Genomic DNA, 14,617 nt, shown 5'->3' with positions numbered 1-14,617 from the left:
TTTATTGTCAATATCACTTCTGTGCACTCAAATACTCCAGCAAAATTACCTTCTTTAGAAATGACAAAAACATCTCTATTGGTTCTGGATTTTATTTATATGAAGATTATGACTTCCAGCCAAATCTGAGTTGACAGTTTCCCTTTAGCTTTTGACTTATTCCTACCACATTTTACTGAACGGGATTTGGATCCCTTCCTCGTGGGACTCCATCTCAGTGTGGTCAGCATGGGAAATGATTGGGCACTCTGTCTTTTCTCTATAGCTGCAGGGCACCGGCACCACTAAAATGGTCATGTCACGTCATCCATGTTCTTACACCCTGCTGTCATATTCAAGGCACCAAGAGAGCTGATTAGCGTTCAGCCTCCCATTGAGCCAGTCCCTGTTAACCCATCTTGCTCATCCCTTCACTGTGGATTTCCCAAGAGAAACAACTATGTAAGGAAATCTGATGTCCCAATGATCACAGACCTGGGGAACGTACCCATTCCCAAAGGGAAGAAATATCAAGCAAAGCGGGCAGGCTGAGCAGCCCCACCAGCACACAGCCCCTGCAGCTGGCCCTCTTCTGCCACAGCCTCGACCACCCTGCACCAACTGGTGCCTCTGTATCTCAATTTGCATTTTATCTGTGATCTTCTTTTAACGAGGTCATCTGCTGTTGTTGCTGGAAATAGAAACCCGCTGCAGCTCTTAAGACAAACTCTTTTTTCATGGGAGAGAATCTGCTGTTGTCCTGTTGGTTCTGGTGTACTGAACGTGCCAAGGGCTATGGATGAAAATTCTGCAACGATACGAACTCTGCCAGTCGCCAGGCACTGCAGTACATCTACAAAGAACTGCACTCCGATTGTACTGCGTGTAAAAATACCATGCATATAATTACGAGGCTGAATTTAATAACATTGAAACAAATCTCCGTTCTGATGAATGCATAATTACTGTTATTAAAATATTTATGAAATAATAAATTTATTAGAAAGCCTTCTGCATATGAGCTTGCAAAATATTGCTCTACACGACTGCTAAAATGGCAGCAGAGAAAACAAGCTGGCAAGGCATGGAACCCAAGCACTTCCCTCTCAGATAATACAGCACAAAGGTTCTCTGAGATTCCTCTCCAGAACTTGAAGAGCCAGAATAATAAATTCTCAGTTTTCTATTTCCTTCCTTTGCAAATTTGCCAGTTCTTTCCACAAGGGCTGTTGGGCTGTTGAGGAAGCAAATTCCTTGCGGAGTTTTTGTTTGGTTGTTTTTTATTGTTCTTGTTTAGAAACTGGAAAAGCACCACTGAAACACAGAAGTGAGAACAGCCTCCAGCACTCATCTGGACCATCAGGGGTTTAGGCTTTAGATGAGCCTGAATCAGACAGAGACATTTCCCAGGTCCCAGCTGACTGTTAAGCTCAAGGAGAAATCTCTCACCAGAGCACTCACGAAGTCTAGTTTTTGGTACCTAACTTCCAGCAAAGAAGAAAAGCAGAAATCTTGCTTCAGAAGGATACCTATTACATCTTATGTTGCACTTAAGCCTCATCGCCTGCTGTGAGAGTACAGTCAAGACAAAACCAGGGAAATTTCCAGCACAGAAGATAAAAGCCACCTATTTAGGACAAAAAAACCCTGTTTCTTAGTCACTGGCTTTGATATTATAGGTTGGTCTCTGATTATTCTTGTTTTAGGAGGCCTCCTGGAACCAGGACAAAGAGAAGCTTGAAGATGCCTCAAGGAATTAGATGGACTTTCATCCAACTGCCATCCCACTGACATCCACCACTGCTGGATAGTCTCTCCAGAGAAAATGCTGGAAAACTGTGCCAAGAGAAGCATGTGCTAAGAGAAGCAATCTTCAGATTTATAGTCCCATTTATTTATTGGCACTCTTCTAAGAAAGGTTAGGATTAGGTCTGTTGTGTATGATAGTAATAAATGGCCGCTATAAATATCGCATATGGGGATGTATATAGTCACTTTTACACCGTATCTTCTCCATCTGAAATTTAGTTTATGAACAGCAAGATGACTTTTCCATCTAGCCCCGGAAGGTCTCTGTTATACCACAGTCAGATTCCTCGTGCCTATAGCAATACAGGTGTGCAATCTGACAAAGGAAGCAGAGGTAGGGGTTGTATCGAGCCACGCAAGGAGAACCTGGATCACAGTCATTTTTCAGTGCAGATCTGCAGCTTAAGGCTTTGGCTTTGTCAGCAGTTGTTATACCCACAAGCGAAAAGGCAAAAACAGTTGTAAAACAGTGAAAGCAAGATCTAAGGGCATATCTGCAGCACGCAGTGGAGCAAAGGGACCACACCAAAGCCAAGTCCAAGTTATCTTGCTTTTGAACTGAAAAGAGTTAGGCAGCTTCAGCAAGGCTGGGCCAGACCTGAGGCTTCAGAGGAGACTGCCTCCAGCCATCATCCTCCCCGCAGGGCATCTCCCCCTGCTCCAGCTGCATGCTGACCTTGGAACTTCCCATGCCCATCATGGGTTATGCTCATCTCCTGTCACCTCCAGGCTGGGCAGCAAACTGAGTGCAACCTACTGCCTGTGCTGCTCAATGCCTTTGAAGTGGTTCTGTGTTACCAGAGCACACCCTTCCTCTACAAATCCCACGCCCATGATTCCTCTAAGCCCTGGCTCTGTAACAGTGTGAGATGGGCACAGCCAAGAGCTGAGCAGCTCAGCGACGCACCCACAGCAGCAGGAATGGAAGCACAGGCACCATCCAACCTGCCCCAACACAGCCTGGCACTGGACCCACTGTTCCACCCCAGCTCCATCCCCAAGCAGTGCTCTGACAGATGGCTCACTAGTACCTACAAAATATCTAAAAAGCAATAAATAGATAATATAGATATATAATATGTATGTTTACTAAATGATGTATACACATAGGTATGAAGTCTAGTACCAGATCTGGAGGTTGGTGGTCCTGCCTGTGGCATGGGAGTTGGAACATTTTGATGCTTGGTGTCCCTTCCAACCCAAGCCGTTCTATGATTCTATATTTCATGTATATATATAACACCTACATAAACAAACAGGTTCATACAGGTTAATGCAGAACCATCAAAATGAACAGAAATCTTACAACTCCCAACACTGCTGTAGCCTTCCTCCCCCAGTGGGTCAGATTCTCCTTTTACCAAATCCAGAGCTGTCTGACGTGCCCTACATGTGAGGCTGTATCCGTGCCGTGCAGCACCAGGCCCCCAAATGAAGGTCTCCCAGGCCTGCTTCCTCTTCTATCCAGATCGAGGCCAGGCGCTCTGAGTGCCTCCCATGCTCTCAGGCAGAGAATGGCGATCTCTAATGAGAGGCACCTCACAGGCCTTTGGCACGCTCCCCAAGTTCATTTAAAAACACTCTGAAGCGCGGTCCTGGCTTGCATTTCCATGTCAGCAAAGAATACAAGGATATCAGCTTCCCAACGCACACATCCGTACAGCATGCTAATGCCTCCCCGAACATCTCAAATGACACAGCAAAAGCATCGCTTATCTCAATAGGAACTAAACGGCATTACAGGGACACCGGGCAGTGCTGCTGGGGCTGTAACAGCAGCAGTCAGGTGGTGAGTGGACGTGTCCAGCCCTCAGAAAGGGACAGACCCAGGTGAAGGTGACTGCCACCCTCGCCCCACTGCAGCGCCCTGCACCCAGCCTGGTGCACACTTTGTCTGAGCCCTGGCCGTGCCGTAAGAGAGGCATCCACATGACAGCCCTGAGACATGGGGGCACAGCATAAGAAAAGTATTCAGACTGTGCCCAATGTCCATTGGTGTCATCTGCTCTTGTCAGAGCAGTACAGCCATCTGGTAGAAACTCGAGCTCTGCAGGTAGGAGAGCTCCTCCAGTCCATGAAAGAGCCTGTGGGGTGCCTGTGCATGAATGACCGCTGCCAAGGGCTGGGGCTGCCATGTTTTAATGTGGTCATGCTTGACTGTCCCTCCTACTGGTAATTAATCATAATAGTTCTATTGCCCTTAGCTGAAGGGTTTTCAGGACCTCGTGAATCATCAGTAGCGTGGAAGGCTTTGAGAAATACTTATTTTTCTTCACAATTCTCTCTGCCTGGATGCCCATTCCACCACGCTAATGACCCGACTATATTGGATACCATGCTCTCAAACAGCCTTAATTACATGCTTCATATCCTCCAATATTATGATAAAATTCACCATAGTCCTATGTCTGGGACAGTCATCATTGTCACTCATTGAGATTAATTTGCGTATCACTATAAATAGAAGTAACAACGTCTGACATTATGATGCAGAATATTGCATGAGGTGGCTTTAACGCCTCCAAGCAAAACTCATTTAATAAAATAAAATATAGAATAGAGTACACTTAGTTTTACACTATCAGGATTATGAGACTCGAAACCAGATCAATATTTCTTTCATAAAAAAATAATGCCTTGAAATGATCCCTCCATTTGTCATTCCAAAGAGGTCACCTTCTTTCATTTCAAAGAGTGAACAGGGAACCACACGAAGGCACTTGCTGCATGCATGCAACCTTACCAACCCTTACCAACCAGGCTGCTCCTGCACCAGCCCAGCTGCCTGCTGACCCTTTGCTCCCATGAGCAAACTCATCCTTATACTTCTCAGCATGGATAAGCATCCATCCCCTGGCAGCACCACTCTGCTTCCAGCTGCCTCCTTGCAGCTTCCTTCCTTTCTACCAGAATCCTATGGAGCAGCACCTGAAGCGGGATTAAGAGCTGAGATTATTGCTAATGCTGAACTTTGCCTCGTCAGGAATATGATTTTTACCTACAAAATACAGCGTTCCAGAGGAATACATTCATCACGCCTCCAACATACCTCTAGAAGCTCCACATGGAAGAAAAGGAGTTCTTGACACATAGATTTTCCAGTACTTTTGAATTACACAGAGCAAATAGGACTTCACATCTGTTAAATGTAGCCAATTATTTAGGTAACAATAAAACTGCACGGACCTGCTTGCCGGCAGGCATTAGGTGTATCAGTAGCAACAAGCACCAATATTTAAAGATTTAAGGAAATTAGAGCTTGCCAGGAAACACAGAAGCCTTTTAATTTTTTTGAAAGTTTACCCTCTCCTATTTTCAGCTTTTCTTGAAATTCACTAAGAGTAGCCACAAAAAGTAGTTCTCCTCAATCTTTTAAAAATTGTTTCATCGCTCCATTCACTAAAACCAGCAGCATCTTACTAAAAGTTAGGAGAAACAGCAATGAATTGGCAATGAGTTCAAGGCCTATCATTAGCACTAGAGAAGAACAACGCTATGGCATGCTGAGTTTCTCCCAACCACCAGCGAGAACCCAGGAGCCCCATAGGTACCCTGCAGGAAATTAACCCTGTCCCAGAAATCCACTGCTTTAGCCCAGCAGGAGGGGCTCTGCAGGGGCCTTTGGGGTTGTACCCAGGTCCTACACAGAAACCAACATCTGGGTACACGTGATGTGAGTGGGAAGCTTTAACCAAGCGATGGGGAGAGCAAGAAGACTCTTACTGTGGAGTGAAGGAGACTGCAGAAGCTGATGGGATTAAAAACATCTGGAAATGACACAAACACACGTTCTGAAGCAATTCTCATATAGCTCTCCCAGTCCTCCCCTTGGCAATGCTGGCCCACCGGTGCAGGACCTGGTGGCCACTAAAATGCCCCATGCGGGTCCCTGAGGCCAGCTGTGATCCAGCTGCAGCCCAGCCACACAGGCAGCCCCAGAGTCCCAGCAGGATCCACCCTTGGGTTTCACTGGGAAAGGCAACCCCCTCCTAGGGAAAGAGGTGCCCAGCTCAGAGCCGCACTTGTAAACTGTATTCCTTTCCAAATAATCTCATTTCTCCTGGTCTCATTGTGTCTACAGCAGAAAGCAGGCACTGCAACTTTCATCCTTCTCACTTAGTACTGAGGCACCTGCAGAAGGAAATACAGTAAAAGCACCCAGGGGATATAAAGGAGTTTCAATTTACACTTCCAGTCTAGTCGTATACCTTCATCCCACTCTGTTTTCTAAACTGTTTCCTGAAGGGGCACAATAATGCATCTTATGGGCCACAGGAACCATCACTGATGTAAAGCAAAAGGCATTCAGATGAAGAACAGCTGCTGATTGACTATTTAAAACTACATCCACCGAGGACAGAAACCTGGAGAAGTAATTAGTTCATTATTAAAGCCTGTAATGAGAAGTCTGCAGTTCTAAGGGCGTCCAAAAATGAGTTTTCCAGTATATAAAAAAAGAAATCAGTGTGCTGATTCTCTCCACGCTGCATGGTTTAACTCATAGAGGTATGATACATCTGGCATTGTTTGGGCACAGTTACTGAATTTCATGGAGTTGAATTCACGGGGAAACCTATGACACTGTAAAGTAACAATTTATTCTTTTACAATGTGGAACCAGCAGCCTAAAACACACATTGCCTTGAAATCTCCGATGCGTTTAGAAAGAGCTTCCCAAATTGTTTGTCTTATTTTTAGAGCAGATATTTAATTTACAATCTGCACACTGCTTATCTCATGCTCTCAGAGAATTGTAATGTGAAGAAGTCACCCTACTTGACACACTTCAGTATTTATGCCTGTCCATCTCCATGCTCTGCCGCACGCATCGCTCCTCCTGTTGCATCCATGCTGCACCCTGGCAGAGATGACGCAGCCCTCTTCCCCAAATTTGCAGCTTAACAAACATTCCCAAACGACATTCTGCAGCGTCCTAGAAAAATCTATGACAAAGCATCACCTTCCACACAGCAAAGGAAATGCAACTTCTCGCACAGAAGCCCACAGCCTTCAGCAAGGCAGCGTGACGACCGTGATGCTTCCAGCCCACGCTGCGGCGCCCAGCAACGCTGCCCAGGGCTGGATGGGAACGTCGCGGTCTCCCCACCCCACTCTGCTTCTGAGAGGAGGAAATGAAATAACAACGAGGTGCTAAAAGCAAGCATTCAGCCGGAGGCACCCCCATCTCCATCCCTTTCACAGCGAGTCACTGTCAGGCCCAGGCTGCTGCCTTCAGAGCAGCACGGGATGCTCCCAGCAGGGTCAGGGTTCAGACGGGCTGCTGGTGGGATGCTCCCAAACATCTAAACCAAAGCATCTTGCTTGAGGTCCACACAAAACCGACGGCAAAAGCAGACCTCGAATTCCGGCTTAAAGACTTCTTCCTTCCTTTAAATCCTGTGCACGGTTGCATCTCTCATCAGCTGTAATCGTGGAAGAGAAATCCTCGTGCACTTGGCCTTTGGAGGCACACTGCCCTCCCTGGCAGCTCCCGCACCTGTCACAGAACGACCTGCACATCCCCTGTGCCCCACAGAGCAGCGACCTGCTCCATCACACAGCCACAGCCGGGGAGCAGCATCCCTCATGGAGCTCAGCCCTTCCCCAGGCTCCAGGCAGAGCCCTGCCCCAGCCCATCCCAGCTGCACTTGCTGAGAGTGCCACTCAGCTCCAAGAGATGCAAGGAGGACTTGTCCTTTGATCACACAGAAAATAAACCAACATATCTAATGCAGATCCTTTGCATCGTTTTTTTTTTTTAAACCATACAAAAGCTTCCACAAAGCTTCAAACAGTAATGGCACAGATGAATTCAAGTCAGAGGACCTCACTATAGCTTTCCCTGCTGCTGCACCTGTTGGCATTGGCTGGAGATGCTCCCAGAGCTCTGTGCTGTATCAGGAACAGACGGGTGAACTGCACGCACGGCTGCTGCAATTCCATATGCAGAGAGCAAGAGGAATGGCCCAAGTCCTACCCTTCCTGCAGAGAAAGCCCATAAGCATCAGTAGCTGCCTGAGGAAACCCCGCTGTGCTCTGCATGGGTTATATCCATTTCTTTCCCCATGCATTAAGGTACAGTGTGAGTACTTCGGTTCTCTTCCAAAACACTGTCAGAGAAATGCAACCACCAGTAACGTCTCTTTGCAGAAGCCTCCACAGATGGAAGGAGACATCAGGGAAAAGGCAGCCTATGCACAAAACCAAATGTCTCGGAGCCCCCACCCCCTCAGCCCAGGGTCAGCAAACGCTGCAGGGACCTACGAGAGCCACACGGGCAGAAGCGAATGCATTTCAACAAATGTGCAGGTTAACAAGTTTGTTGCTGTGTATCTTTCCAGTATTTCCTCATTGCTTCTCACTCCCCACACAGCTGCACTCTGTCGCTTACCAGGTCCTCTCCTGCTCCTACCTCAAAATATTTCTTATTTCTCCCTGGCTGGGACGTGCTCTAAACTGTACTTTGAAGGATGAGAAGGATGAGAGTTCTAGCAGTTCTAGCACGCAGAAAATGTGCTTAAAGCAGGCAGAACCAATCTGCAGACACATACTCAGAGAGATCTCTCAGTGTGCACCAGTTCCTGCATTCTGGATGATTTGGATAAAGAGCAATTTGGAACAGATGCTTAGTCACAATATGTTAAAATGTTTAGAGATATATAAATACCGCTACGTGCAGGAACTGCTCAAATGCCTCATTTTCTGCAAACTCCCTTATGTAACATCAACACCACCGAGGATCTCACAGGTACCGTGGTGTTACAGGAGGGCTCGGAGCACCCGGGCTTCCCTTCCCAACGGGATCTCAGCACCCAGGATTCGCCCGTGGCTGCGGCTCGGTACGGACAGCTGCCGGCCCGCTGAGCCATCCTCCGGCACAACTTCGGCCCCGGTTCGGGGGGAGCGGGACCGCAGCCCACGGAGGGCTGTCGGCAATGCGAGAAGTGCGGAGCGAAAGGAGCGCCGCGCGAACAGCAGCCTCCGGAGACAGCATCCCAGCGGCGGTACGCAAATTGCCGGGGATTCAGCGCACCGCAGTCTGCGGGGCGGGGGAGGAGAGCGAGGAAAACAGAACCGCATCCTTCGTGCTCTCTGGGAAGAACGGACAGCACCGAGATCAGAGCGACCGGGCAGGTTCCGCACCGCGCCGGGCGGCTGCCCCGGCCCCGGGGATGGGGACGCGGAGCGGCGGTGGCTGCTGACACCAGATGGGCTCTGCCGGGAAAACCTCCACAAGTTTCCAGCCGGGAAAAGCGGGGGATATCTCCGCCCGCTGCAAAAAGAAAAAAAAAAAAAAAAAAAAAAAAAAACAACATACAAAATAATAAAAAATAACCCCACCAGCACCTTCCGCGTGCGAAGGCGGAGGATAGGAAGCGAGAAACTCCGCCGCTCGCGATGCATCTGGTGGCGGTGCTGCCGCTGTCCCCGCGCTGCGCAGCGCCCAGAAACGGCGGATCCCCTGGGGTGGGGGATGAAGCCCCCCCCGGTCCCCAGCCCGGCCGAACCCCGCCGCCGAGCCATATTTCTCTCTAACGCAAACCCATCTCAATCACCGCCTTTATTTTTTCCTCTCCTCCTTTCCCTTCACGGATTGCTTCTTGCAAATGGGGTGATAAATCCAGAAAGTGCCACGCACCGTAGAGAAGGGAGACGGGGGAGGATGCTGGCATAGAGGGGGCGGCTGGGAGGGAAACGAGAGGCTCCGGAGGGGAAGCGAACGAAGCACCTGAGGGGGCGCGGGCAGAGTTCGCATCCGCCGCGCGGCTCTGCACGGCTCGGTTCGGCGCGGCTCGTTCGCTTCGGCCCTCCGCTACCCGGCGCCGCGCAGCCCTACCTGGAAGAGCCGGAGGATGTTGGCCACCATAATAGACACGGAACTTCCCGACGCCCCGATCACTCCAACTACTTTCTCCGGCTTGACGAAGACGGGCGGCTCCCCGTTGGTGCACCTCACGTCGGAGGTGTCCTTCTGGATGAGCGCCTGCACGAAGGTGAGCGACTGCTCCAGCGCGTAGGTGTCTCGGGAGCAGGTGTCCAGGATGCGAGCGCCCAGCGTGACATTGGGCAGCAGCTCCGGGTCGCTGTTGATCTGGTCCAGGGCGTAGAGCATCGCTTCCAGCCTGTGGATGCCGTTCTCTTTCTTAATGTCCCCGCAGGGCACGCCCGGGGGACCTTTGGCGTGGACAGGGAAGAGCCCCCCCAGCGTGATGTCCCCCTCCAGCCGGATGGAGTGCGGCGCGTACATCTCCTGCCCCAGGGCCGCCTCGGAGAGCAGGAACTCCAGCAGGCAGCAGGGCAACTTCACCAGAGTCAGGAGCCGCAGCAGCCTGCCCAGGCGGAGCATGGTGCTGCCGGTCGCCCCCGGGCGCTGCCCCGCGCCCCCCTGCGCCTTCATCCGCCCGCCGGGGCACGACGCGGGGCTCGGGGCGGGATGCGGGGCTCGGGCCGCTCCCGCCCGCCGCTGCCTTCGCCGCGCTCCGCGGCAGCTCGGCACAAGGGAGCCGCGCCGCGCCGCTGCCGCTTTAAATGGTGGCCGGGGCCTCTCCGCCCCCCGCCCCCTCCTCCGCCCCGCCCCGGGGCCGCCGCTGCGCAGGATGCGGCCGAGCCGGGGCCGGGCGCGGGGGCGGTGCGGCCGCGGTCGCTCCGGCGGTTCGGCCCAGCGGGGCTACAGGTGGAGAAGCGCGGTCCGGCGGAGCCGGCGACGGACGGGCAGCGCCGGGGACGTGCGGAGCTGGGGATGGATGGGCAGGAATGGGGGCGAATGGGCTGAGCCGAGGGCGTGCGGAGCCGGAGCAGCCTCTCTCCCCGGATCCGGGAGCCGGGGCGGGGCGGGCGGGAGGCGAGCGGAACCCCCCGGTCCCCGAGGAGCCGCGGTCAGCCCGGCCCCGGCAGCCGGAGCGACGTTCCGGCCGGCCCTCGGCGTCAAAGCGGAGAGCCCGGCTCTGCCATGGGAGCGCATCCTCCTTGTCGCGAATACCGGTGGAGCCAGTGAGGAGAAGGAGGAGTTTGGATGTAACCCCATATTCCCGAAACCGAAGTAATGCAGCTGATCTCATGTTGTTTTTTTAAGAGCTCCAGACCCATTTTGTCCCGTGCACCAAGATCTCAAGGATGCTAGAACATCTGGTTTTGTCCAATTCAGCCCCGAACTGTAATAGCCAAGATGACACCTGTTGCTGTTCTCTGCTGAGCAGCAAATCCATATCCTGATCCCTTCCCAACTCGAGAGTAATGCAAAATACAGTTCTGATGTCTGGTTCCTGCCAGGCCAAGCACGTATTTTTGAAAACTGTCTTTCATTCCTTCTGCACCAATGCTGCATCAAGCAGAGCTGGTGGTCATCTTCCTGCCTGCTCCAGCTGCAGCCCTGATGTGTCCCCCTCACAGCTGTGGGCCTGCCTGCATTCGAGTTTTCAGCCTTTTTCCTTTTCCCTGTGTCCATTTGGCAGAAGTTACTGAAACCAGGTTTTCCAGGGTGTGGCTCCTCAGTTCCACCTCACACACATACTCCTCAGTGAGGGGGGGTGCCTGGGGAGCAGCAGCAGAACTGGCAGACGTAGCAGGTCCAAGGGTTTTGCAGCAGGGCCAGGACGTAACAAGGATAACCACCAATAAAAGCAGCTGGAGTTCTCTGCCAGAAACTGTTCTGGGGGCTTAGCACCAAAATTTAGTTTTTCCATGGACTGAAAAATCTCATTAGAGACTATTTCTTAGTAATTTCGCTGTTGTGATCCGCTCGTGCCATCGCTCAGCCCTTATCTGATCAATAAGATCAGTTTTATTCCTCATACAGGGAAAGCACAGCCACGCTGCCTCAACAGATTGCACTTGCCCTGCAGAGCTCACACACGGGATGGGGCCCTCGGGGTCACACACCCCTCATCCTCCAGCCCCACCAGCCAGAGCTGCCCAGCCAATGCCAGCAATGCCCACACACTTCTCAGCTCTGTGCATGGGCTCAGCTTCTGCTCAGTGTGTCAGCAGTTCCTCCCAAAACCATTCCTCGATAACATCAGCCTCAGCCCCTTTCACATCTCAGTGTGTGATTGAATGTAAGCTCTTCAGTGCCTATTTACCTCTTGCCCACTCGAAGCTCCTCATCGAGAATCCTTGCTGTATTTATTATCATTAAAAAATCCAACTCTAGTGGCTGTACAGGAGAGGTTGCAAGCACGACTCAAGCTTGCCTTAAGTGCTCAAGCTTCAGAAAGAATTTAAATATAAACTATTTTTTCCAATAGATCACATTGTTTTGTGGGATGCTACTGTATAAATTTAGAAGTTTTTTTAAGGTTGATTTTTTTTTTTTCCTATTTTCCTTTTGGCAAATCCGTGCCTCGTTTTGCAGGAAGCTGCCTCATCATTTTGAGAGCTTTCTTGCTTTTTAACCTTTTATTTTTTTTCCTTGGGCAAATCCACAATTACATTCAACGTGTTTATCCTCTCAGAACTGCAGAAAACCCATCTGCCGTCTACTCCATGGTTCTTTTCATCACACCCTGGTTACCTAAAAAATTAGTCTATATATTCCACAGCAGATTCCCTGCGGGAACATAGAAAATTACACACTTGATCAAGGTAGACCTGGGATCTGTCCTAGCCCAGTATCTTGTCTTGGAACAGCAGCAGATGCTGCAGAAGAAAAGACAGGAGCTCTGCAGCATGCAGATGCCTTTAATCTGCTCCTACCATAAATCTCATCCTGGTCTCTCATATATAGAAATTGGTTTAAAACCATGAAGCATGAAAAATTATTTTAATTACATTCTAAATTTTATCTAGTCAATCATTACTCTGGATATTCTAGATATCCATGAACACGCCCAGTCCCTTTTCACTTGGTTTCAATGGCCTCTGGTGGCAACAAATGCCACTGTTTGATTGGACACTGCCTGAAAAAAGTCCTGCTCTTGCCAGTTTTCTATTTCCTGCTTTATAAATGTAAGTCTTAAAGTAGCCAGTGATCTCCCCTTTATTGTGCATGTTCTCCTTCCACTGCATGCAGTTTTCTACCTACATTCATTCCGCTGCTTGCAGAGAAGAAACTAAAGCCAATAACCCAATCACCTGCATATCAGACTGCCATGATTTACTTTGAAGGAACTTGTCATTTGGTTTGGATTATTGAATATATGGAGGTGAAGCAACACCAGCTAAATACCATCTTCAACACGTCACTCACATGTCATGACATATCACAACACATCTGTGCTTCAGAACCCGCACTGCATGGCAGCCCCTGTCCTGTTGGATCTAAAAAGCATTTCTCCCCACCTACCCCCCACCAGAACGGTTCTACTCCTCAAGGATTCAGCCCCTGGTTCCTCAGCACGCATTAGATTCTGTCCACTCCAGGCTGAACTTTCCCACTCTTAAAGCTGTCAGTGAGGATTTAGAGTTACAACATACTAAATCACGTTAAACTTGTATCCCTAATCTGAAATGACTCTCAGAAAGCAACGTTATTACAGTAAAGCCGCAGAGTGACAACATTGTATATATTTAATGGGAATACTGATAGAAGCATGTTTTTATTTTTTCCACTGGTGGGAAAGTCGTTTCAATGTTATGCTTAGTATTTCACCTCATAATTAGTCATTCTTGCGCTAAATCAAACTCCCAGCAAAAGTCACTCTCTAAGTTCCCAGAGAGCGGCGAATGCTTTCTTTAGATGCCCTAATTCAGTGCTGGAGCACTGTGCTCACACTGGAGCGGGGTGCAGGCCTGGCGTGATAGGGATGAAGCTCTTCCATTCCTCTCCCTGAAAGCAGCAGGGGAGGGGAGGGCTGCAGGGAGCTGCAGGGCACAGGAGCAGTGCTGTCCCTGCCCCCACCTCTGGGGATGCCCGCTGCCTCCCACCAGGAAGGTTTGCTTCACAAAAAAAAAAAAACAAAACGAGACATAAAACTTCACAAAAATCCTAACCTGATCTTTTCAGCAAGGGAATTTGTTTACAAGGAAACTGCTAGTGGTTAAACACATCCAAACGCAGAGCCACAAACATTTCTCAACTTGTCTGTCAAATAAGATCATGGATTCAGCCAAATTGGTACCGGATAAGAAAAGACATTTTCAGAAAGATATCAGCATCCTTTGGGGAGCAGCACCATTTCCATCACAAGAGGACCTGACCCGCATCTACTTTCAAAGAAGCTGTATAATTAAATATTGCTTTTATGTGGGCAGCTGGCAGGGTGAACACAAAATCGTGTTACGACAGACCCGTGGAAGCAAAACAAAGAGCTGTGGAAAAGCAGAAGAGAGAAATAAGACAATATTTCACATCTTGGTAATGTAGCATGCTGTTGCCGTGCATGGTTGGAGGTCATTTTGAACAACTGTAATGGACATGGTACAAGCAATTAATTTGTTGGGTGAAGTCAGTGTTGGGACAGCAGCCAGAGTGCCTGCTTATCTTGGAAAATAATGAATTTTTGGAGCAGAGGCTCCTGAAAAATCCTGATCCTTAACTCAGTGTTTGGCTGTAGCTGTTTACAAAGAGAAAGTGTCAGCGCAGAGCTGGCTGCCAGGGAGGTGGGGAGAGCAAATCCTCTTCAAGGATGCAGCGGCCTTGACCTTTTGATAGGTCTGACCTCACGTAAAGTCAGGTCTAGCAAAACGTGTGCATGTATTTATATTGTTATTATAAGCTATTAGATAAAAATGTTGAATTTGTATATATTAAATACGAATTATTGATTGCTTATTTATTAAATATGCATTAAGACTGTAAATACAGAATAAGTGTTAGGGGTTGCTCTTAATTCTGTGCAGAAGTACGCATCAGGAACACAGAGCACCTGGCCTAGCACTCTGCAGTAACGTG

At 49.4% G+C, this 14,617-nt stretch overlaps 1 protein-coding gene across 2 annotated transcripts in view; it reads right to left on the bottom strand.

Annotated features, from left to right (window-relative positions):
* The window catches only part of GRM7 (glutamate metabotropic receptor 7), a 219,736-nt gene extending 209,246 nt beyond the window's left edge, over positions 1 to 10,490 (bottom strand). Inside the window, exon 1 of one of the 2 annotated variants that reach the window (XM_085235846.1) lies at positions 9,626 to 10,490. In XM_085235846.1, coding sequence (XP_085091972.1) covers positions 9,626 to 10,186 — 561 coding nt within the window. In that variant the 5' untranslated portion in view covers positions 10,187 to 10,490. The remainder of the gene's footprint in view (positions 1 to 9,625) is intronic. The other variant, XM_031555624.2, reaches the window with a different exon arrangement.
* Positions 10,491 to 14,617: the final 4,127 nt, after the last annotated feature.

The sequence above is a fragment of the Meleagris gallopavo genome, chromosome 14 (assembly GCF_905368555.1).
Source record: "Meleagris gallopavo chromosome 14, MGAL_WU_HG_1.1, whole genome shotgun sequence".
In the NCBI taxonomy this organism is placed as follows: domain Eukaryota; kingdom Metazoa; phylum Chordata; class Aves; order Galliformes; family Phasianidae; genus Meleagris; species Meleagris gallopavo.
The sequence above is the reverse complement of the archived record's forward strand: the minus strand, read 5'-3'. Positions and strand labels throughout refer to the sequence as shown.